This window comes from Rutilus rutilus (genome assembly GCF_951802725.1).
Source record: "Rutilus rutilus genome assembly, chromosome: 5".
Classification (NCBI taxonomy): domain Eukaryota; kingdom Metazoa; phylum Chordata; class Actinopteri; order Cypriniformes; family Leuciscidae; genus Rutilus; species Rutilus rutilus.
In genome coordinates, this window is record NC_140213.1 from 39559918 (window position 1) to 39581934 (window position 22017).

A 22017-nucleotide genomic window follows, 5' to 3' on the forward strand; every position below is an offset into this window, starting at 1 on the left:
TATAGAAAATAAATCACAACCGGATATTGTCTACTGTTTCATTCTACTCAATTTGTCAGTAATGTTTGAAATAATTAATTAAAATATATATATAAAAGGCGCTGCCAGAGACCATGAAGATATTGACTCTTTGAACTGATTTGCTCGTCATTGTCATCATCATCGTTGACAGCTGTAACGCCAGGACGCAACGTGCTTTATTTTCTTTTCTTGATTATGTTGTACATCACGTCATGCCATCATAGTGACTGGCATGTGTGATTTGATCCAGGTGAACTGTATTTCCAGATAAAACATTCAAAGGGACTCGCATCTGTATGTACTAGTGTTGCTTTACTGCCATCTAGCTGTAAAACTGCAGTATGCAAAACAAGTTTGACCAGGGCCCAATTTTTGAGAAGGGTAGACCATAGTTTTTTTTTTTGTATGATTTAGCAGTTTATACTATTTTTTAGCACTTACTTTCAGTTCTGTATTTATTTTATTATTTTCAAGGATGATTTAGTTGATATACATTTAACTGATATATTGTCCTAACCAGTGATGGGTGTAATTAATTACTAAGTAATCTAATCACTGTAATCTTACTTGTCCCATAAAGTAAGGGATTACTCTTAATTTTTCTGAAATTTAATTACAGTTACTTCTGATGTAATAGCATTAAATACTGTATAGATTATAGAACAATTCTATATAAAACAATAGTGGGTTTAACATCAAAATCTAATGTTAAAATGTATGTTTTTAATATAACCTTCTCCCTTTAAATACATAGTTCAAGAATAATTTATGCAATTGTATATTGTTTATTTGAAAGAATCAATTTGAAAGATAGTTGTATTGTTCAACTGGTTGAGGTTGATTAGGGATTTGGAAAGTAATTAGTGATAAGTAATCAAATCAGTACAGTAATCTAATTACACAGTTGAACATGTAATTAGTAGCTAGTAATTAATTACTTTTTTAGAGTAACTTACACAACAATGGTCCTAACCCTAAACATACCCCGTTGGTAACCCTCTTGAAATATTTAACCTAATTTGATTCTATATATGAACTATATTCTGTTTTTAAATTCAGTTTTCTTGGAAAGAAATACTATTTTCTGTGCATGTACGAGACTTCAATTCATTAGCCGCAGCGTGGCGCTTCACATCTGTTAAAACAATTGCTCAACAAACTAGTGTTTATTAGTATGTTAATGAATTATTAATAATTTGAAAACAAATACCAGTTTACAACATCCAACAATGGACTGTTTTTGCACAGCTAAATAATAACTGGAGACTGCTGACAATGAGAGCCTCGCACATTCAATTTTAAAATGGTACACATGCTCTTACGTTAAAAATAAGCTAGAAAGATCATACAAAGTTAATTATTTCCAATGGGTCTTTGCATTTGTTTGTTTGAAGTGTGAATCATGTCTCCTCTGTTGGTGTAGAATTGGCTAGTGGCGCTGTCACAGAAAACTATGGTCCTAGAACTGCGGTCCTGATTCCTTCTGATATTGCAGGAATATAGTATTTATTGTGCAATTTTTAAAATATTTTCTCTTATAAATAAGATTACCTCCAACCTTCCTGCCATTTTGTAATATATTATAATCATATAACAATAATAATACTCGAAGACACTCTATTATCTACATTCTATTTTGAGATCTGATTAAATAACAGAAAAGCTATTGTCCAAAATATGAATTTTATGAAGAATAACCTTTATTTATCATTTCAGTACACATAATAAAAAAAAACCCACATGAATAGGATCAATAATTGTTCAGTGCAGGTACTAGAGAGGATGGTTCTGGATTTACCAGCAACCACGAGTTTAGCTTTACAAGTTGAGTAAAGCACTTTACAAATAACAAGAAATGTTTCTATAGATAAAAGCTGAACAGATCCAAGTAAAATCCAGGCATAAATACGTAATTTAAAGGAGAACACAACATGGTGGAGTTCAGGGTGGATCAGTGCATGAATGCCCCTAATGGAGGATAGGCTCTGAGCTTCAAGATACCTTAGTTCGGTGTATCGGCAAAGAGCATGACTGTGCTGAACTTATTGTGCTACTTCATTGTGCTATGACTGGCTAATTAGTCACATTTCTAATTGTTGCAATTTAGGGAGAGTATAGCTGCTTATTGAGTGTTTGCTAAATATTCAATGAACACTACAAGCCTAACCTGAGCCTTCGAAGGGAGTCTAAATGGCTGAAGCCTTGCGGGAGGGTATGGTTATACCCTCCTCATCAAATACCAAAGCTCTTCTAAATGTAAGTTAATTGTGCTTTTTTTTTTGGGCACAGCATGTCACCAGCTCTCTTTCTTTACTGATCAGAGCCTATTGTTTGCATTAGACGGGCATTAAAAGATTCCAGTCCCTGAACCGCTGAGAAGTGCGCTATTGTAATGGTGTAATGAATTGCTCTAATGAGGTAATGTGTTCCCCGATTAAATAATTTTAAGTTAAAACTACTAATAGCACTTCACCAATTGTATTTACAAAATGAAAAAGAGAAAAAAGAACACAAGTGATTAAACTGATGAAAAGTTCAGCCTCTGATCTTTTAGATTCTCATCCTCTTTGACAATTGGATTCCTCCAGAGTCTGTATAAAGTGACAAATGTAGAGAAGCTCAAGTAGTCAAGCAGTTCTATTAGTTGATTCTTATTAATCATGCAAGCTAGAATTGTCTGATCAAGAGTGTATATGCTAGTCATACCTTATTACTTCAATGGAGGGGCATGATGGGAGGCATTTGGCTATCGCTGTGGCTCCAGTCGTGGTTATTTTATTGGCCTCCAGGCTGTAATTATTAGTTTTTAATAACATCAGCATACTGTAAATCCAACATGTAATCAGCCGAAAAGGTAAACTTTCACTGCAAGCACCCAAGTAACTTACTCAAGTCTTTTCAGCTTTGTACACAGGGGCAGAATCTTAGCCAGTGTCGATGCAAGACTGTCACCACATCCATTCCACGACAAGCTGAAAAAGACAATGACTTAATAAACTAAGGGAAGTTTTAAACAACACACAGGGACCAGAATCATTTAATGTGTGGGTCCATGCATTTATGAGTCAAACTACAGCATTTAAAGAAGTTTGAAATATCTGATCCCACCTGACATCTTCTATGGATGGACAGTGTTTGAGGGATGATGCCACATCAACCAGATCTGAACTCCCAAATGAAGTCAAACTGAGAGACAAGTAGTTACACTGGTTTACAGTATGCAGCTGTATACAATAACCAAATCAGGTTGTATACCGTTCAAAAGTTTAGGGTCGGTAAAATGTCGTAATGTTTTTGAAACAAGTCTCTTATACTAACCAAGGATGCATTTATTTAAATAAAAATACAGTGAAACGTTAAAATGAAATATTGTTACAAACTAAAATTTAAATATATTTGATGTAATTGTAAAATGTAATTTGTTCATGTGATGCAAAGCCAAAATTTCTCCAGTCTTCAGTGTCACATGATCTTTCAGAAATCATTCTGATACGCTGATTTGCTGCTCCAGAAACATTTATTAACTTATTATTATCAGTGCTGAAATCTGCTTAATATTTTTGTGGAAACCATGACACCTTTTTTTTAATTCTTTGATTAACAGAATGTTTAAAAAGAACAGCATTTATTTGAAATATAAGTCCTTTGTAACATTGTACATTTCTTTACTGTCACTTTTGATCAACTTAATGCATCCTTGTTGAAAAAAAAAAAGAATTAAAAGTATGTACTTTTTTTCAAAGAAAATGTACATACTTTTGAACAGTAGTGTGTGATGTAACAAATTTAATCATTTATGTAGCTCTGTAAAAGTATTTAGTGTCTTACTGTAGTATTTTCAGTGCCTTCATGCTTATGAGACCTTCACAAAGAGCCTTGGATCCTTGTGGGTCAAACTGGTTCTCTGACAAACTAAAAAAAAATCAGCATCGCTGACATCTTTTTAAAGCAATAGTTTAATCTAAAATAAAAATTCTGTCATTATTTACTATACAGACCGCAAAATGCATGACTTACTTGAGTTCTGAAAGCTGATGCAGTAACGGAAGGACTTGAGATAGTTTAGCAGCACTGGCCTGACCAAGCTTGTTATTGGACAGCCTGTGAAAACAAAATAATGAAGAATGGTCAGCTACTGATTTTGCAAGCAATATCACACATGAATTAAATTAAGTAAATGCTTTACTGTAGTTTCTGAAGAGCTCTGCAATGGGATAGAGCCGTCAGTAGCTTCTCTCCAGCCTGGTCACTTATACTGTTGTCTGACAGACTGCAAAAATGTAATCAGTAAAAAACTATAAAGTTTTGAGGAACATTAATAATGATGCAATGTTTCAGATGACTGTAATAACAACTCTAGACAATATGACACTACTGTTCAAATGTTTGGGGTCAGTATGGTTTTTTTAATGGTTTTGAAAGAAGTCTCTTATGCTCATTGATCAAAAACACAGAAAAAACTGGTTTGTAAACTAGTAAATAGTAATATTGTGAAATATTATTACGATTTAAAATAAGTGTTTTGTATGTCAATACCTTTTAAAATGTAATTTATTCCTATGACGCAAAGCTGAATTTTCAGCATCATTACTCCAGCCTTCAGTGTCACATGATCATTCAAAATAATTTTTACATACTGATTTGGTAATAAGAACCATTTCTTCTTATTATTATCAATGTTGAAAACAGTTGTGCTCCTTAATATTTTTGTGCAAACCATAATACATTTTGTTCAGGATTCTTTGATGTATAGAAATATTTTTCTGTAAAAATCTGATCCATTTAATGCAACCCTGCTGAATAAAAGTATCAATTTCTTTATATTGGTAATCTGGTAATCTTACTTACCAGAAACTTTTGAACAGTAGTGTACATTTTAAATAAACACAAGTTAGTGTATATTTCCACCGTATTTAATTGTGTCCACTAGAGGGCGCTCTATCAAAAGCTTTATAAATTGTTCTCTCAGCTGAGGAATAATCTGAATCTCATACTCAATGCAGTTGCCATACCTCAGCTTTAGTAGTTTGGTCCATGAAGGAATGTATTTCACAAGCTCATAAGTACCACCATCTCCCATTCGCCAACTTTCCAACCTGTAAATAGCATTATTTTTTTTTTACATATTAGCAAATGCTGTTAGCATTTGTGTGCATGTGCTTTTACGGACCACAATACTTACTCAATCTCTTCCATCTGTCTAAACCCCTTAAAAGAGGCAAGTAGACAGAGTATGCCAGTGCCATTCACAAACGTCTCTGATGTCACCACTCTAATGTGGTTCAAGCTAAGGAGAGCAAACAACCAGATTAGACATTAAATAAAAAGATGGGTTTCTTGGAGAGTATACCTGCTTATTGAGTGTTTGCTAAATATTCAATGAACACTACAAGCCTTACCTGAGCCTTCGAAGGGAGTCCAAATGGCTGAAGCCTTGCGCTAGGATGGTTATACCCTCCTCATCAAGTACCAAAGAGTCCAGTCTATAATTGAAAACAAAGTATTAAATATGGTATTACCTGTCAATGACAGTGAATGTATTACAGAGTGCGGTGTTTGAAAAGCGGACACTACAACATGCATTACCGTATCTCTGCCAGTGAGACGCACTTGACCAGTCCTTTGACCAGGTCACACCCTCGAGCTGTTGTCCAGCCGGAGCACTGGGACAGACTGGACAAAAACATATCAGCCAATCAGCAATGTTGCACTCTGTTGCGATGAGAAATAATGAAGAAAATCAGACACTTACTTAAATGATTTCAGATTTGGCACCCTTTGAAGAGCTCTCCCTAATAGTGCAGCTCCACGGTCACCTAAAACAAGCTGGGACAAACTAGAAGACATACAGGAAGGAAAAGATAAATAAGCTCACATAATGAAATTACACATACTTTTCCCTGTAAAGACCATTTTTCCCATGTGCAACTTTAAACTTTACTTGAATAAGACTAATAAGAAAGACAACAAACCTCAAACTCTCAAACACTGGAGTGTTTGGTAATGCTTCAGCAAGAGTTTCCACATCATCCTCAGCTGCTGCTTTCAAATCAAGACTGTAAAGTATACAGTACTTATAATAACACCAAGAGTGTTACAAATAAAGTACACAAGGGTGTTTCTTCAACATCTTTAAGTTGATTTTTGTCTTATTTATGTAAAATTACATACAATGTTTTAAAGCATGACCATCTAAACAAAGAATAAATTAATTCAAAAGGATTTTAACATTTATATGCCCGGTTACACAGACAAGGCTTAAGCCTAGTCCCAGACTAAAATGCATGTTTGAGCTAAAAAAGCAACTTGTACAGACATATCTTAAAATATGTCAGTGCCAATGTTTTGTCTCAAGATGTACACCAGTAATGTTTTTTCTTCTTCTAAGGCAAGTTTATAAAAGCTATTTAAATGCCCTAATTTAACTAAGGCCTAGCCCTGGTTTAATCTAAGCCTTGTCTGTGAAACCAGGCCATAGTGCATCACGTTTGATTTGAATCTTTGAGGAATCTAATTTCTTGAGATTTTCACGTTGGTTTTGGGAATCTCAAATCTCATGTCTTTCATTTTGTATTGTCTTTGTTGTTTTTCTAGTTTAGTCATGCAATTCCCCAGTTCCTTATGCCACCATGTCATGTGCTTCTCTTGCTCAATGTGTTATGTTTTCATTAGGTGTGTCTGACTTGAAGCAGCACTGCGCAGACCGATCGCTGTATGACATCAATGTATCGCAAGAGCGATTCGAGAGCATACAAGGCCTTCTGCTCTGATTAGTCCATATGTATTTATACCCCTCATGTTCCATCTAGCTTTCTGTAACATATATCCACTGGAGGCAAGTTGAAAGTAAGAGGTGCAGTTTATTGGTAACAAAATACAAAACATAGGCTTAAAAACTTAACTAAAAACATGACTAGAAAAGTAATGTGAACAGAGACTTAAACATGGACCTGAACATGAACTTGGACATAAATTGGACATGAATAAACCAATGAAAACATCACACATTGAGCAAGAGAAGCACATGACATGATAAAATCAAGAACTAGGGGGTTACATGACTAATACATTTTTCTCAGAAGAAATAAGAGACACATGATGATGAAGAAATAAAGAGAAATCAAGTAAAATATTATTTCTGAGCAAAATCTTTTTTAAATAGCTTTAATTGAGTCAAATTATGCAAATACAAAAATTATTTAATTGTGTGTATTTAGGATATACAGATGCTAAAGAATAGCCCCAGCAACAAAACCATGTCATGTGATGCATTAGACATTCTATAAAAAGTATGTTTAATAAAAACACCCATACATATAAAATAAAGATGACTATCTGTTTATTGTATTTAATTATGAAACACTTACGTGAGGTTCCTGAGATTCAGTAAGGACGGAATGACTGCAGAAAAAAAATCTGCGCCTTTTCGGTCCACTTTAAGCTGAGAAAACCTGGACACAAAATGAAGTGAGCAGGATTCAAACTAAGAAAAAAGACATCGAATACACCAAAATCAGCATAAACTCTCATTGACTTACTTTAAATCCTGCAAGGCAAGACATTTCTGGATGGGAAGTGTCAGAGGAGTGAGATGCTGTCCTTCTATGTCACAGCCATCAAAGCTAAAGAATGTGACAAAAGTGTTGTTGTACATCAAATGCACAGAATATCATATAAAAATGCAATTAAAGAAAAGCATAAAACATCCAACAACCTTACAACCAAACAAAAAGCCAACACACCTGATGACCTGCAGAGCAGGTTTGAAATGTTCAGGATTAACTCTGTCAGAAAAAACGGGCCAAATTAACTTTGCATATATAACATTGTAAAACATTTTTAGACAATATTAACAGCACTCCACACTCTATGAACGTAAAAATTATAGTGAGTTATGAAGCTTACATAGAAGTGGAGCTGGGACTGGAATTGGCCTCTGTAATCATGTTTATGGAAGCACGGTTGACCCTGCATATGTTGGGTAAAAGATGTTTTTTAATCTCTTTGAGATGATTCATAAGCAATATTTAGTGCTATACTTTTTACATAATCATATAGTACATTAGTAAGTTAGTATCATTTGCAAATGGATATATGTAAATTAAAATGTGTTGTGCCATTGAACATGAACGTGCGAGTGGGGTCTAATTTAGGATGAAACGAGGGTCACGTCACCACACAGGAAACCACTCTGTAATGATGTGTGTGTCTGTGTGTGGCTTGTAAGTGACTGCTTCAGGACTGCACCTGATTTCCCTGATGTGTGGCTGCAGATTCAGACATTTGGCAATGAGACTGATAACAGCATTTCCTGTCAGCCACGGCTCTTCAATCCTAATGAAAACATCCCAAACACATCATTATCCTCACATATAAAAATAGCAACTAATCACAGAAATAAACCAATTTCATTGTTTCTTAGGGCACTTTTGGAAAATAAACTCTTAATATATACATGTATCACAAGAAAATTCGGACTTTTTTCCCCATACATCCACCAAAATTTCCATCACATCTCAAATCATGAAACACCCTTAAATAAACAGATGTTTTGTTCTGTTCTTACCTGATGTCTCTGTGTTGGTGACATCTACTGAACTGTTTGACAAAATACTCTATTTGCTCAGAAATCAGGCCATTATTTCTTAATCTGAGAGGAATAGAAAAACGTGCATTAAAAACCTGAATTAATATGCAACTATCCAAACTATCCAAAAAATCCATGCAACTGTCGAACGCGATATGTCATCATTTATCTGTGAGATCAATTCTTGTTAAAAACTTACTTCACAGTATGGATTGTGGAGAGCTCAGCCAGGCTGTCCAGTAAGCCTTGACTCTGCAGTGAATTAGAAGACAATCTAAAGAAAGAGAGGAACAATATACATTTTAACACCAATGTTTCTATAAGGTACAGCATTTTTCTGAGAGGACAATAAAGAAAGGGGGGACTTCAGGGTGACTTTTTGCCATTGAGGTGACTTGGAAAACTTGTCCAAATCAACCCCTACCCAACTTGTAATGTAACTGTGGTCAAATACTCACTCTAATGTAAGCAGCCTAGGGCATCCTTTCAGGATTTCCACAAGCTTCTTCAAGTGTATGACATCAAAACTGCACTCCCTTAACCTGTATGTCAAGAGAACTGTAAGAGGAAGCTAAACACCAAACCACTTTCACTTTTGACTTGAATAAACCTATTATTCTCGTGACTATTTGATTGTCTTTCGATTGTGATGCCTCACGTGCATTTTGGGAAATTACCTAAGAGTCTTGCCGTTGACATGTTCCTGCACAAAATGAATCAAGGACTGATCTTCCACTCCAAGACTAAAGAAGAGAAAAGCATATACAGTAGCTAAAAAACTTTTCTGTAAACCAATCATTGTTCATGTCAATGAAAAGTGAGCAACAAATGGCAATGTTAGTGCATTAGCCATTACCTGACTTCAACAGCAACAACTTTTTCACAGGTATTCATTGAGTTGACCAGATCCAGCGCACCTACTTGAGTCATTCGGTTGCCACTGATGCTGCGTGGGAGTACAATAAGTAAACTTTATGTGGTAAATTAACCCATAATGTCAATTACAAGCAACAAATGTTAGTGAAGACAGGCTGTGACTAAACTCTTACCTCACTGAGCTTGAGATCTTTAGTTTGGGCAAATAATCAACAAAACATTTCACCCCTTCATCTCGGAGAAGGTTATGAGACAAGCTACAATGGGGAAAGAAATAAAAATTTGTTTGCACAACAGTAAAATGTACCGACTTCAATAGGATGAGAAAACAGTGGTAAAAGAACAGAGGAATACTTACACTAGTTCAGACAGGCGAGGACAGTTCTCCAGTATCCTTGAGAGCTTCTCGACATTGGTTTTGCTCAGTTTATACTCTGTGAGCCTGTAAACATCAGAGAAAACATGTTTCCAAAGGTGCCAAATCTATTATAGTGATTCAGCATTCAGTTTAAGATGTATTGCATCAAAAGCAGTGTAATTTTAATATTATTTATGGACTATTATAGTTTTTATTTCTATTTTCAAATTTCAAATAAAAATGTTTTTTAAAAGTCCTTTAAATTACTCACTGGCACAGAGGAAATCCACTCAATAGCACTCAAATGCGAGTTCTGATAGCGTGAGATCACTGACTGAGTTCTGAACTCTAACGAATGCTCTCATTATAGCCAGCAAGGTGAATAAATAATTTATACAGTAAGTATAAACCACTTCATAGAGTTTTCACAAGAAGGCAGAACTCACTACATGTGCTGAACTGAAGTGTTTGAGAGCTTCAGTAATTTTAAAGGGCGCGTCATGCTGCTAAGAAGAACTTGACCATTTAGTGACCATCCTGATTTAACTCTAAATAATTGAAAAGTATAATTTTTGTCATAATCACATGGCCACTTTATCAATGGAGAGCTGACATTTCTTACTTGCAAATTGCTGCCTCTGCTTTTTCAGGAACAAATTTGATGAATGCTTCAGCCCGGTGTCTAAGAATCATGTTAAAACCAACTTTAGATATTCAAATAAGCAATATTAGTGTTTTTAAAAGCAAAAGCATGTTTTAAGAAACGTAATCCCTACTTTAATATCTAAAAATATGAACATAAATAAGACACCTTAGTTCCACAGCCGTGACACGCTGGCAGTCAGCAAGAGATCTGACCAATAACAAAGCCCCATTTGTAGACAGGTCAACATGACTTAAGCTGGAAAATAAAGTAATCTTAGATGAATAAAAGTAATATCATGATAGGGATCAAAGTAGCTGTGGCCACTTACTTCAGTAGATGAAGAGAAGACATTTCAGGAAGGATCAACATTAACTTCTCAATGGACTCATTTGATAATTTTAGATGGGAGAACCTGTAACACAAATATAAAATGTGGAAAAGCAGAACGTAGGTGATCCATATAAAAGTCTTTTGTCTACACTATAGATTAGCAGACATTAGAGCTACTCACTCAATCTCCAAAAGGTTTTCACATTTAACCAGCTGCTTACACAGCTTGGCCATGTAGGCAGGTTGGATATCACAATGGGTCAAACTGGAAAGACAAAAAACACATAAATTAACCGATTATCGCTAAATCAATGTATATAACAAAACTGAGAGATATACCTAAGTTTTTTATGCACATGTATCCCATTTTCACTTGGTGTCAGCTGTCTTGAAGCACGTCTGCATTAATAAAGCACATTGGTTATACTACGCCAACATTTCTTTACATATTAAGCAAAAATGTCAGCAGCTACATCTGTTTCCGTACCTTCTGCTAGTGTCAAACCAAAGAACCAACTTTTTCTTTTCATTTCCACTGGTGAGAAAAAGCACAGTGTTAGCATTTTAACGGCCATTCAGACAGGCATAAAAATGACCAAAAACTCAATGCTGGTCTTGACCTTGCATTCACTCTCCTCAGGTTCTTCTGGTTACAGAGGGCAGAAGCAAGCATCACCACCCCGTCCATATCAACACCATTTTCACTGACACTGTGTGTGTTCAGAAACAAAATATATACTCTTTTGAAAACAGAAATGCACTGGCAGTATGGTAAATGGAGAAGTGTCTCAATGGAACTGTCAAAACCAAAGGAAGCTGCAGATAAAAACATAGGCCTACTTGATCTCCTGAATTGTCCCTAGTTTAGGCAGAAGGTCCAGAATCTTCTTTAGACCCTTGTTACCCAGCGAGTTCTGCGACAAACTGAAAAATAAGGAAAACATGTAACATCAGCACTGTACTTACAAGAAGAATTGTGGGTGTATGAACTCAATCTGATATGAGGTACACAAGTTTAAAAGGTGGGATTTATGGTGAATTTTAATACTTACTCTAAAAGGGTTATGAAGGGGAAGCCCTTGAGTTTATTACACAGACTGGCTACATGTGAAACAGTGATGTTACACTGTTTAAACCTATAAAGAAACAATTACAAGAAACATTTACTTCCTGTCAGTTCAGTATGTTTGGTTTGGAAAATATAAACCCAGTGAAACAGTGGTAGTGACACAGCAGAAATTGTGGTACACTTTCTCAAGGGCGTAGGTTTGATTTTGTCATTGGTGGGGACATAAGCAGTACCCGGTCTTAAGACGCTGTAAATAACTTTATTTTAATATTAAAAATTAAAACGCTCTGTGACCCTACTGTTGCTATAGTAACAAACATTTCAGGTGCATCTTATTGACAGATAAACTGCACATTCTTATTTCAGCAAACAGTTTGCTTTGTACATTCAGTGTAACAGCATTTACGTTCAAGAGAAGTGGTTCAACTTTATAATTCAATTAATCTGTGCACATGAATCTAAATTACTTACGTTATGTTTTTGCCCCTTCCATGCAATAAATGGGTGTTGTTTAATGAGCAGGGTTTTTATGGCGTATTTACTTTAACTTCTCAGGTACTAATCTTAATGGTATGACCCATTTCAGGCGCTGCCAAGACTTCTTAGCCTTTTATAAAGCCTTCTTTAGTGGAGTCAAGAGTAGAGAACAAGATCTGAGCCAAGACTCTCTTGTGAAAGAGAATATTAATCTTAATGAGAATTTTCCTGGTTAAATAAAGGTTAAATAAAAAAGAATAACTAAAAGACACGAATGGACAACAGCATAATAACCCTGCCGTGACCCTTAAAATAAAACAATGCCACAAACGTATGTCTGTGACCTTGTAAGAGAGAGTTGGAGAAATCATAAAGAAAACTTTGCACATCAAATTGCAGATGATCATCAATACATACTGTGAATGGCCTTTCACTTCTTTTTCCTGATTAAAATATTTTTTTGATAAATAAATACATATAACAAGTCAGTTTCTCATTTTTGTTTGCTGTCTTCAATATGATTGTCCTAAAAGCCTATTCTCTTCCACAAACTATCTGACTCTATCCTCTAATTCTCCTGAAATGCTGCCAAGTGATGAACACTTGGACTTTATAGACACCACACACCACATTATTAAACAAAGCAAGATGAAAGCACAGCTCCTTCTATATGATATAATGAAGCCATAAAGTCTAAACTCATTAAGTCTAAAGTTCAGTGTTAAGTTTAAAATCTAGACTTTGTAACTAAGGATTCATTTGTTGTCCTTTATCTGAAGGAATATGATTTTTAAAGGAATCAGCACTTACCTTACATTCTTTGTCTCTTCCGTGTTATTCAAGTCTGTGTTTTCACTAAGAAAGAAAAAGTGAGAAAAATGCATTTTTATTGTGTTATTGAATGCCTTCAGTGACCATCAAACTGTGCAGTCACTACAGACTGCACTTTAAAGGTGGGGTAAGCGATATTTTAAAAAGGCTGTTTGAAAGTTGGTCGGACCGACACAACCAGACACAACAACAAACGTGTAGTCAATCAGCATTAGGAGAGAGACGGTGGAGGAGAGAGAACGAGCAAGAGGGAGATTTGAAGAAATACTGTTGAAAGAGAGATGGCTGAGAGACATTACAAAAGAGATATATCACTGGGAAAAAAAGGGTTATGATCAGGAAAGAGCTTTAGGACCCGCGTTAATATTAGAACAGCTTTCCAGCGCTGTAGAGAGCTAAGCGGGAAGGCCTGAAAACAGACGTGAGCTCCATACATGAGTAACACTGAGAATTAGAGAATGTGGTGTATACTGTTTAGCGTCCTTCTTAGTGCACCCGCCTCGCATGCCAGCAATCGGGGTTCGACACCGACTCGGAGCAGGGCGGTTAGGATTGGAGGGTGAGTTTTGGCGGCAAAGCAATGTATAGAGCGATGTGTTTGTTTGGGTTGATTTCAAATATCAACAATGCTCAGCAACGACTTTGAGAAATAACATACTGCACCTTTAACATCAGGGTAAAAGCTATAGACTTGCCCTCAAATAAAATAAAAAGATGCACAACATTTACCACCTATCAAACGTTATCACTTTCAGGCCATAGTGCATTGCACTGCAATAACTAGCCAAGTGCATATTGCACAGGCAAAGTAACCACAAAACATGCACCAGACAGGAAATATGAAATATAAAATACACGGGGGTATTCTGGGGTATTACCAACCCTTCAAATAGGTCAAACACGTATTTAGAGACTATCTGTCAATCAGCACTCACCATATTGTGTCAGTGATTTGTGAGAAGGAAAGGCTGATCTCTTTATTCCCCCTGTATACAATAAGAGAGAATAAAACATCCCATGACAATGAAATGGACCCAAATGGAAAGATCAAGTGAAGTGCCCTTATCTTCAAAAACTGAACAAAACTACACAGGGTAAAGACTACAATAAATACTGTTCAAAACATGGCGAGATTAATATGCGTTTTACTTTACTTTACATTAATATTAAGATTATAAGGACATATTTATGGGACACAACTTTATGTACTGTAAAACACGGGTCCCTAAGCAAAACCAGTTGAGAGCCCCTAATCCAAATTGTGTGGAAAATGTTTCTCATTTGCCATTTTCATTATAAATGTATAAGACAGGCCAACAAAACAACTTACTCAACATGGACTTCCTGAATAGAGGTGCAGGCAGCCATCCTCTCAATGAGTGTGAGGACTCCATCTGTGGAGATGGTGTTTTTCCCCATCCTGAGTAAAAGTGTAATAATGCACCAGACGTAATATAAGTAATTCTGTCGTGAATATCTAAATATCTAAATTGTGTACAATCAGGCTTTTGAAACGAAAACACACTACTTACAAAACAGAGCAGATGTTGGGCAGTCTGGATAGTGTTTCCGCAATCACTCTTATACCTTCATCTTTCAAGGAGTTATCGCTGACACTGTCAGATAAACATAACACACTGTTTGACACAAGACAGATGTTCATGACAGATCATCAAGACCACCTACTGTAAACTTTTTGTCCATTCCAATTTAAGAAATAAGTTGAAAACTTATGTATATCAGAAATATATTTGAACACAAACATGTCAGGCCAAATCACTATATTGCTTTAAATTTCAATCTATGAAGCCCATGGCATAGCAAATGGCATTACTCCAGGTGTGTGATGTGGGGACAGTCCTCCAAAGCCCTGGCAAGTTTTGCAGCTCCAACATCAGTGAGGCCTCCGCTGATAAAACTGTAAATCAGAGGGAAAACACAAACCAATGCAAAACACAATGCAAGGAAATAGTATGACAAAATGCATAAAGGTCACAACAGACACTGGATGAATCAAAAACTTACTCTAATCGCCGCAAGGCCTGGAGTTTAGACAGGATACCACACAAAGCCTCTGCAAACCTGTCATCGTATTTCCGGCTACGGAAACTTGAATGAAATATATTTGAAAGTTTAATATATCAACATGACCAGTTTCAGAATAAAAACTACAACCTGAACCAATATCATGTGCTATTCCTAAAATGATGGCAGAAAACTATAAGCTGGTAACTATTTTGATGTTATAGATAACTAAAAGAAAATTCTGATATTAGAAAATCTATAATATTATGTCTAAATTAATGAAAAAATGTAAACTAAAATGACTAAAATGAATGGGAATTTAGGCATCACAACATTATAATGTACAGTATGAATTATATTCTTTTTGAGATTTGGTAAAAATTACATTTAACATTTGATAAGTTATTAGTGTATTAACTTAAGTGAGCATTAGATGACAGCAAAGGTAATCTAAATGTAAAATATGGGGAATTTCTGTAGTTTATTAAATATCCAATTTATTATACATCTAATATCAACTGATACAGATCAAATAACAACCAATTATCAGCTGATAACCAATATGGTACCACTATTTCATGCATCTATATTTAAAGATGCCAAATGGACTCCAATTTACTACACATAAATAATTTGTTCATAAAGGAGGATTTTATGAAAACTCACATGAGACGATCCACATTCTTGAAACTAGGGAGGATTTCCAAACAATCCAAGTCTATTGAACAACCACCAAAGTCCAGACATACATTCTGATCAGCAGCTGCTGTTACAAATGCTAAAGAATCCATGTCAACTGCGTTGAGTCTGATATTTCTCAGTTCAAACTGCGGTCTCGAACCAACAGCTCTTGCCAGCTTAGAATCTTGTGTTTCATGAGCGCATCGGCACAGCTCCACAATTTTGGGGCCTGTTTGACTGGTACTTCCAGCGAAACCCTGCAAAACATTCCGGACGACAGCTTGGCGCCTTTGTACCCAAGCCTTGGCTCCCTCTGCCACTTGAAGCTGGACCAAATTGGAGGTGCAGACCTCTGCAGCAAGCCCACATACGTAAAGATGAAGAGAGTCTGTAAAGACAGACTTTGGGTCAGTCTTGGTGGTCCAGCGGGTTTTCAAGTTAAGCTTCTTCTTAAGCTGACTCTCTGTTATGTTCTGACTGGTCATGAGGTAGAGAGCAGCGAGAAACTCCAGCATTGTAAGGTGCATGAAGGTGAAACCATATCCTGACGAACCATCCTCACACGTCAGCTTGACACGAGACAGTATCCCGCTTTTGATGCCAAAATCCTGGAGTTCTGGAGGCACTTCTGTGTCCATGAAGACTATGGTGCTTCCCTCCAGTCCTTTGAGGGCCAACTGGCTCATCTCAACAATTTTAGTTCTGTACCTCTCAAGTAGAGGTTTACCAGACACCCCACCTCCATTGAAGCGTCTGAGGGACGCCAACAAGATTTGCATGTAGATTTGAGTTAAGGACGTTGGAAGCTGTAGATCAGCATGAGATCCATCACTGGAGGAGAATAGATGATCCACACACACACAGCAAATATGACAGAGTCCAGGTACATGCGACATTGACAAGAGGTGACGGCTGTCCATTAACAAGTTTACAGCCTTCTTTTTGAATTCATCTCCTTTTTCATGAAAGTACTGCTCGGCATATTCCTTCACACCCAATCGGTCAAACCCCTGAAGCTCACAGGTTATGAAACCAGGGCTCGCAAACATGTCTGTCACATCTCGTGGTCTACAAGTGACAAAAACTGTGCAATCTGGAAGGATTTTACGATTGCACAGTCCAGAGAGGAGATTTGTCATTGTCAGAGGTTTGTTTGGGTCAATGAAGCTCTCAAGCTTTCTAGGAGTTGTAAGCTTGGCACGGAACTCATCATATCCATCGAATATGAAGCAGACCTTCTCAGGGTTGGAAAGGATGAATTCAAACACCGCTTCGCTTTCCTCATCATCCTCACAGGCAGGATAGAAGAGAAAGAGTAGATCTTTCAGGGAAAGATCTCGTGAGATAAGATTGAGCTGCCGGAACTCCAGCAGGAACAGCAGGTGAATAGACGGGAAGGAGCCTTCAGCCCAGCTACGGCCGAGGCAGTGCACCAGCAGGGTCTTACCAGATCCAGCCTGGCCCAGCAGCACGACAACCCTGCTGGTGGTTTTCAGAAGAGACTCAACAGACACTTTATGCTCTGACTCTTCTCCTTCATGACTGTCCAGAGACGCTTGAAGCTGGGTGGTCCTGTCTTTCACTCGAAGAGGGTTCCTGTGTTTTAAATATACCCATGTGTCACCCAGACTGATGTCCTTTAACACAGCCTGTGTCACTGTCTCATGTTTTTGCAGTATCATGGATTTAAGGGCATCTGTGTATGTCTTTACATGATCTATGCAAGAAAATCAAAACATTGCAAATTTACCATGAAATATAATTTGCTGTTCATACAAAGATACGGTGGCCTAGAGAGCTCAACGTGCTGTAACTGAAGAAAACACATCCAAATAGAAAAACACCCGCAAATTAAGAAAACATCTTAATCAGTTTCACAACACATGTGTGCTCCAAATACTCACAACACAACCAAATACAGAAACATGCCGTAAAAGTTCACAACACAACCAAATACAGAAACGTGCTGCAAATAGCACAAGATTCTGCAAATAGCACAAGATCACAAGAAAACATTTGGGTGTTTTCTTCAGTTGCAGCGCATTGAGCTCTCTCGGCCACCTTACAAAAGCCTCAAAAAAAGACTTCGCTCACGTTTTAAAATCTATGAATGTTATGGCTTTAAAAAATAAAGCATCAAACCGTGTGGCATCTGCAAACAAATCATGCTACTGTAGATATTTTCGAAGAAATATGTTTTCTTTTGTAATTTTGGTTTTCTTAACCATGTTTGCATCTAACAAACATCTTTGAAAAGTGTGTTTTGACTATTTCTTTAAAATAAATTCCATTTGGTTTGATATTTTGTTATACATTGAAAGTGTGGTTTAAGTGTGCATATACTTTGGGATTGTATAATAATGCTGTTGATCACAATGTGAACATTAATAACAAGGTCAATGCTCAATGTGATGTGTTTAGCATGTTCTTTTTTTATTATTTTGATCATTTCCAAGATTAATCACTGGGAGATTTATTCTTCTTGTTGAATGGCCAATTGGTTGCTGTCATCCAAGTTGAAGTAAATTTAAGGTTGTTCACGCCAATTCAAGATATCTTTCACAATGAGTCAAAATTCAAATGGGTGTGTCCCTTTAAGAGTATAACATACCTAGTCGTGGACGTTTCACTTTTGGTGATGGTGAGGAATAATCATTCTCACTTGTGTGATTGAAGTTTGTTCCTTCAAAATATAGGGAAAAAAAAAACTGTATGAATAATTATATCCCAGAATTCAATAACATTCCTATTTTAAACGACGGCTTCTTTCTTTTAACAACTACAGGACACTTTCACTTTCACTTCAAAAATGTTTGAATGTTTTTTTTTTAATGTGTTAAAATTAAATAATAGAACAAATATTATATAAACTGATATATGTTGTTAAATTAAATTATGATTAATAACAAAATTATGCTTTAATATGAATTGATGGTATGAGAAGGGGAAAACCTGCAGTAAAAAAAAAAAAAAAAAATACAAACATGACTTACCAATATTTTCTGCTACGGATACCAGTGCAGTTTCAAGAAGAAAGGGTATGTTTTTACAGTACTGATATATGATGATGAGAAATCGTCTACATATGTTATGTTCTGCAGTTTTGAAGTAATCCACAGTGGCTGAGACAAGGTCTCTGTTGTTGGTCAGTGACTGTAGCTGATCCATTGTGTTAGGTTCCACTAAGGCAAAGATCCGATCCAGAACACCACTGTCCTGATTGCAGAGCAAGTCCACCAGTGCACTGGCCTCCTGGGCCACCAGGAAGCCCCCCGACCAGTCCTCCCTCTCCATCCTCATCCATTAGCTGGGGAAAAATCACACATTAAACAGAAATTACTTCATTTTGATTTGTATTGTTTTAGTTTACATGACAAACCTTATTCACCACAATAAATGCAATGGCATTGAGTGCTGATTTATACAACATGACGGCGCACAGGAGGTCTGTGATGCCAGAGCACATTGTCTAACAACAGAGGCTTTGTTTGGCTAAAAGCATGTGTATTGCTACAGTTAAAAAAAAATCTATTCACCAGGTATTATTTAAATACTGGAAATACCTGATACTCTTCACATATAGACGCAACTTTTCCAGGTTTGTTATAAACAAAAGATAGTCTGTATGCTACAGACCAAGACAAATTATTGTTCAGTAGGACATTTGTGGTAAATGCTTTCCAAATAATCTTCTCCATATACAAAAGATTTGCTATAAGGTTTCTGTCTATGCAATCAATAACTAAAATATAATAAATTGTTATTTAAAGAGCAGCTCGCGCATATATAGTACGCATGTAATTCTGGAGACAACAAAGTGCGGTAAGGTCAACCACATGGATGGCAACGTTAGTCAACAATGTGCTTACTCGCGACAAGAAACACAACAAATGTTCTGTATGTTTATAAGATGTATTGATATAATGGACTCACCGCTGGTGGCATAACGCATCGGTCCAGTATTATGAAATGAAACTAAACAAACCCTCTTTGGTTTCGTTTTCTTTTATATGCGTAGTAGCCTGTATACGGATCTTGCCTTTAGCCAGGAGTCTGGCGCGAGACTATTCAACCAAACCCGCCAATCCAGTGTGTCACTTAAGTATGTTTTTAATGTAAAACCGCATCTTTATCGATCGACGACTGAGCGTTTAGCCAGGTTTATTTTCCTGATATTTTTTATGTATTCACAACCGAAAGCACTTTATAAATAATTCACAGACGTTATTTTAATATCAATTGAACGTAATGCATTTAGAACAGAATAAATGTAGCGCTTATGTTGCTAATTAAAACTACTGTGGTTATTAACTCAATGAGCAGTAGCCTATAATCGATTTCAAAGTGTGGGCGACGCTTCAAAAACCCAGTTAACGTTACATCAAGTTTTACAACGTCGGTTAATAACATCATTCGAATCGTGAGATAGGGCAAATGAGGACACACGGGTAGGAGTGAGGTCACGATTGTTGGCTGCTCACTCACTGACGCCAACCAGTGGTGAAATTAAATAACTATATTGCCTTATAAGGACATCAAGATGTGATGTGGAGCTTTATCTATGCAAAGCATCTACAGATATTTAAACCATTATAAAACAATTGGTGCAACTTAGTTTTCACGTTAGTTTAAAATGCAACTTACCTTAAGACAAGACACCACAAGTGACAGAAGTTTAACAGAAGTTTAATATTTGGATGACCAATCCCTTTAAGAATTGGTAAAATAATAGCTCATGTCTTTCATAAGAAAGGGTTTAACCAGAAACCTGCAACACACAATCATGTGTGACAGCACCAGGAAATGTTTAATAATGGTAATACAATCTCATGTACAATTTTTTGAACTAATAAAGTTATATAGGCCTATATATCAAATTAATAGGCTATATATCACCATACTTCCCCAATCACAGCATATTAACATAGTTGTTTTGTAAATATACAATGGGGCATTATCTAATTAAATATGCACTAATTTGCATACTTTCCAGAACAGAAATCTGAACACAGGTTAAAGCCAGGTTTAAAATTCACGTTTCATTTAGTTGACATATTAGAGTCAACGGTATCACTCCATAAATCAGAAAATACTGTCAAAAGCCAGAAGAAACGCCATGTTTTTAGGAATAAAATGTTAGGCTATATAAACTAAGCAAATGATAAAAGAACAAACCCCTCTGCACAGAGGGGGGAAAAATTAACATTTGGTGTATGTAAGTGCTACTGAAATGGAGATTTCTGACTCAGTGCTTGAGAAACAAACTCATTTAAAGAAAACAACCTTAAAAGACATGTATTGTAAAGAGTGTAATAAAATAAACACTTAAATATGTATTTTGGATGTTTAATTTGGTTTCCCAGAAGAAAATCTTGGTGCTCATTAAGGCTCCAGTTCTCATTAATTGTAATTGCATGAAAAGGGGTATATTAAAATGTCTCCTTTTGTGTTCCACTGAGGAAAGAGTGTTTGAAATAAGATGAGAGTAAATGATAACAGAAGTTTACTTTTTGGGTGACCAATCCCTTTAAGAATTGGTAAAATAATAGCCCATGTCTTTCGGAAGAAGAACAGGTTTAACCAGAAACCTGCAAAAACAATCGTGTGACAGCACCAGGAAATGTTTAATAATAGTAATACAATATCTTAGTTGCATTATGGAGGTCATGAGATCATATTACTGAAGAACATGTATTCACATTTTCATATTTAGAAAATTGATGTGTGTCACGGTTGGTGCCGTTTTGTGTTGTTCCCCTCCCCATTCTGTTTGTTTTTACTTTCACTTTCTTAGCTCTGCGCCATTGGTGCTGCTCCCTGTCAATCATCGTTGGAGCCGATGACGTTGCATCCGCTCTCTTCCAATAGGCGGACACCAGATGGTTGTTCCATAAAAAATGCTGAGAAAAGCGGGGATTAAACTCCAAAACCCGACTTGAATAAACCTAGCAAATAAATTGGGGCTAAAGCGGTTTCATAAAAGTTCATTCAAGTTCACGCAATCCCACTAATTTGATCCAGGTTTATCTAGTCTAGATAACTGCGCGTGCACGCGTTTCTTAAAGCAGCCCTAGAGGTCGATCATAGATCAAATCGATCCACCATCAAACAGCGTA

General features: G+C 36.4%; 1 protein-coding gene across 1 annotated transcript; it reads right to left on the reverse strand.

The window, feature by feature from the left end:
* Window positions 1-1699: 1699 nt before the first annotated feature.
* Window positions 1700-20333, reverse strand: nlrc5 (NLR family, CARD domain containing 5). The gene is made up of 44 exons (XM_084408803.1): window positions 19835-20333; window positions 18895-19208; window positions 18513-18584; window positions 15887-17618; window positions 15221-15304; window positions 15030-15113; window positions 14728-14811; window positions 14526-14615; window positions 14131-14181; window positions 13175-13219; window positions 11871-11954; window positions 11659-11742; window positions 11439-11528; window positions 11306-11353; window positions 11158-11217; window positions 11000-11083; window positions 10817-10900; window positions 10654-10743; window positions 10465-10524; window positions 9843-9926; window positions 9658-9741; window positions 9465-9554; window positions 9286-9351; window positions 9067-9150; window positions 8808-8882; window positions 8588-8671; window positions 8269-8355; window positions 7927-7989; window positions 7764-7805; window positions 7560-7643; window positions 7389-7472; window positions 5994-6077; window positions 5774-5857; window positions 5608-5694; window positions 5421-5504; window positions 5204-5308; window positions 5034-5117; window positions 4208-4291; window positions 4039-4122; window positions 3850-3933; window positions 3130-3207; window positions 2910-2993; window positions 2728-2811; window positions 1700-2612 (listed from the first exon to the last, which is right to left on the reverse strand). The coding sequence occupies exons 2-44, from the start codon at window positions 19199-19201 to the stop codon at window positions 2540-2542; spliced, it is 5259 nt and encodes a 1752-aa protein (XP_084264929.1). The 5' UTR covers window positions 19202-19208; window positions 19835-20333; the 3' UTR covers window positions 1700-2539.
* Between the last annotated feature and the right edge of the window lie 1684 nt (window positions 20334-22017).

Coding starts and splice junctions, on each gene's coding strand:
- nlrc5 (XM_084408803.1), bottom strand. CDS start 19,201: ATGAGGATGGAGAGGGAGGACTGGTCGGGGGGCTTCCTGGTGGCCCAG. Junction 9,352..9,464: donor GTTGTTGCTGTTGAAGTCAG/GTAATGGCTAAT, acceptor TCTCTTCTTTAG/TCTTGGAGTGGAAGATCAGT. Junction 2,613..2,727: donor CCCTCCATTGAAGTAATAAG/GTATGACTAGCA, acceptor CACTTTATACAG/ACTCTGGAGGAATCCAATTG.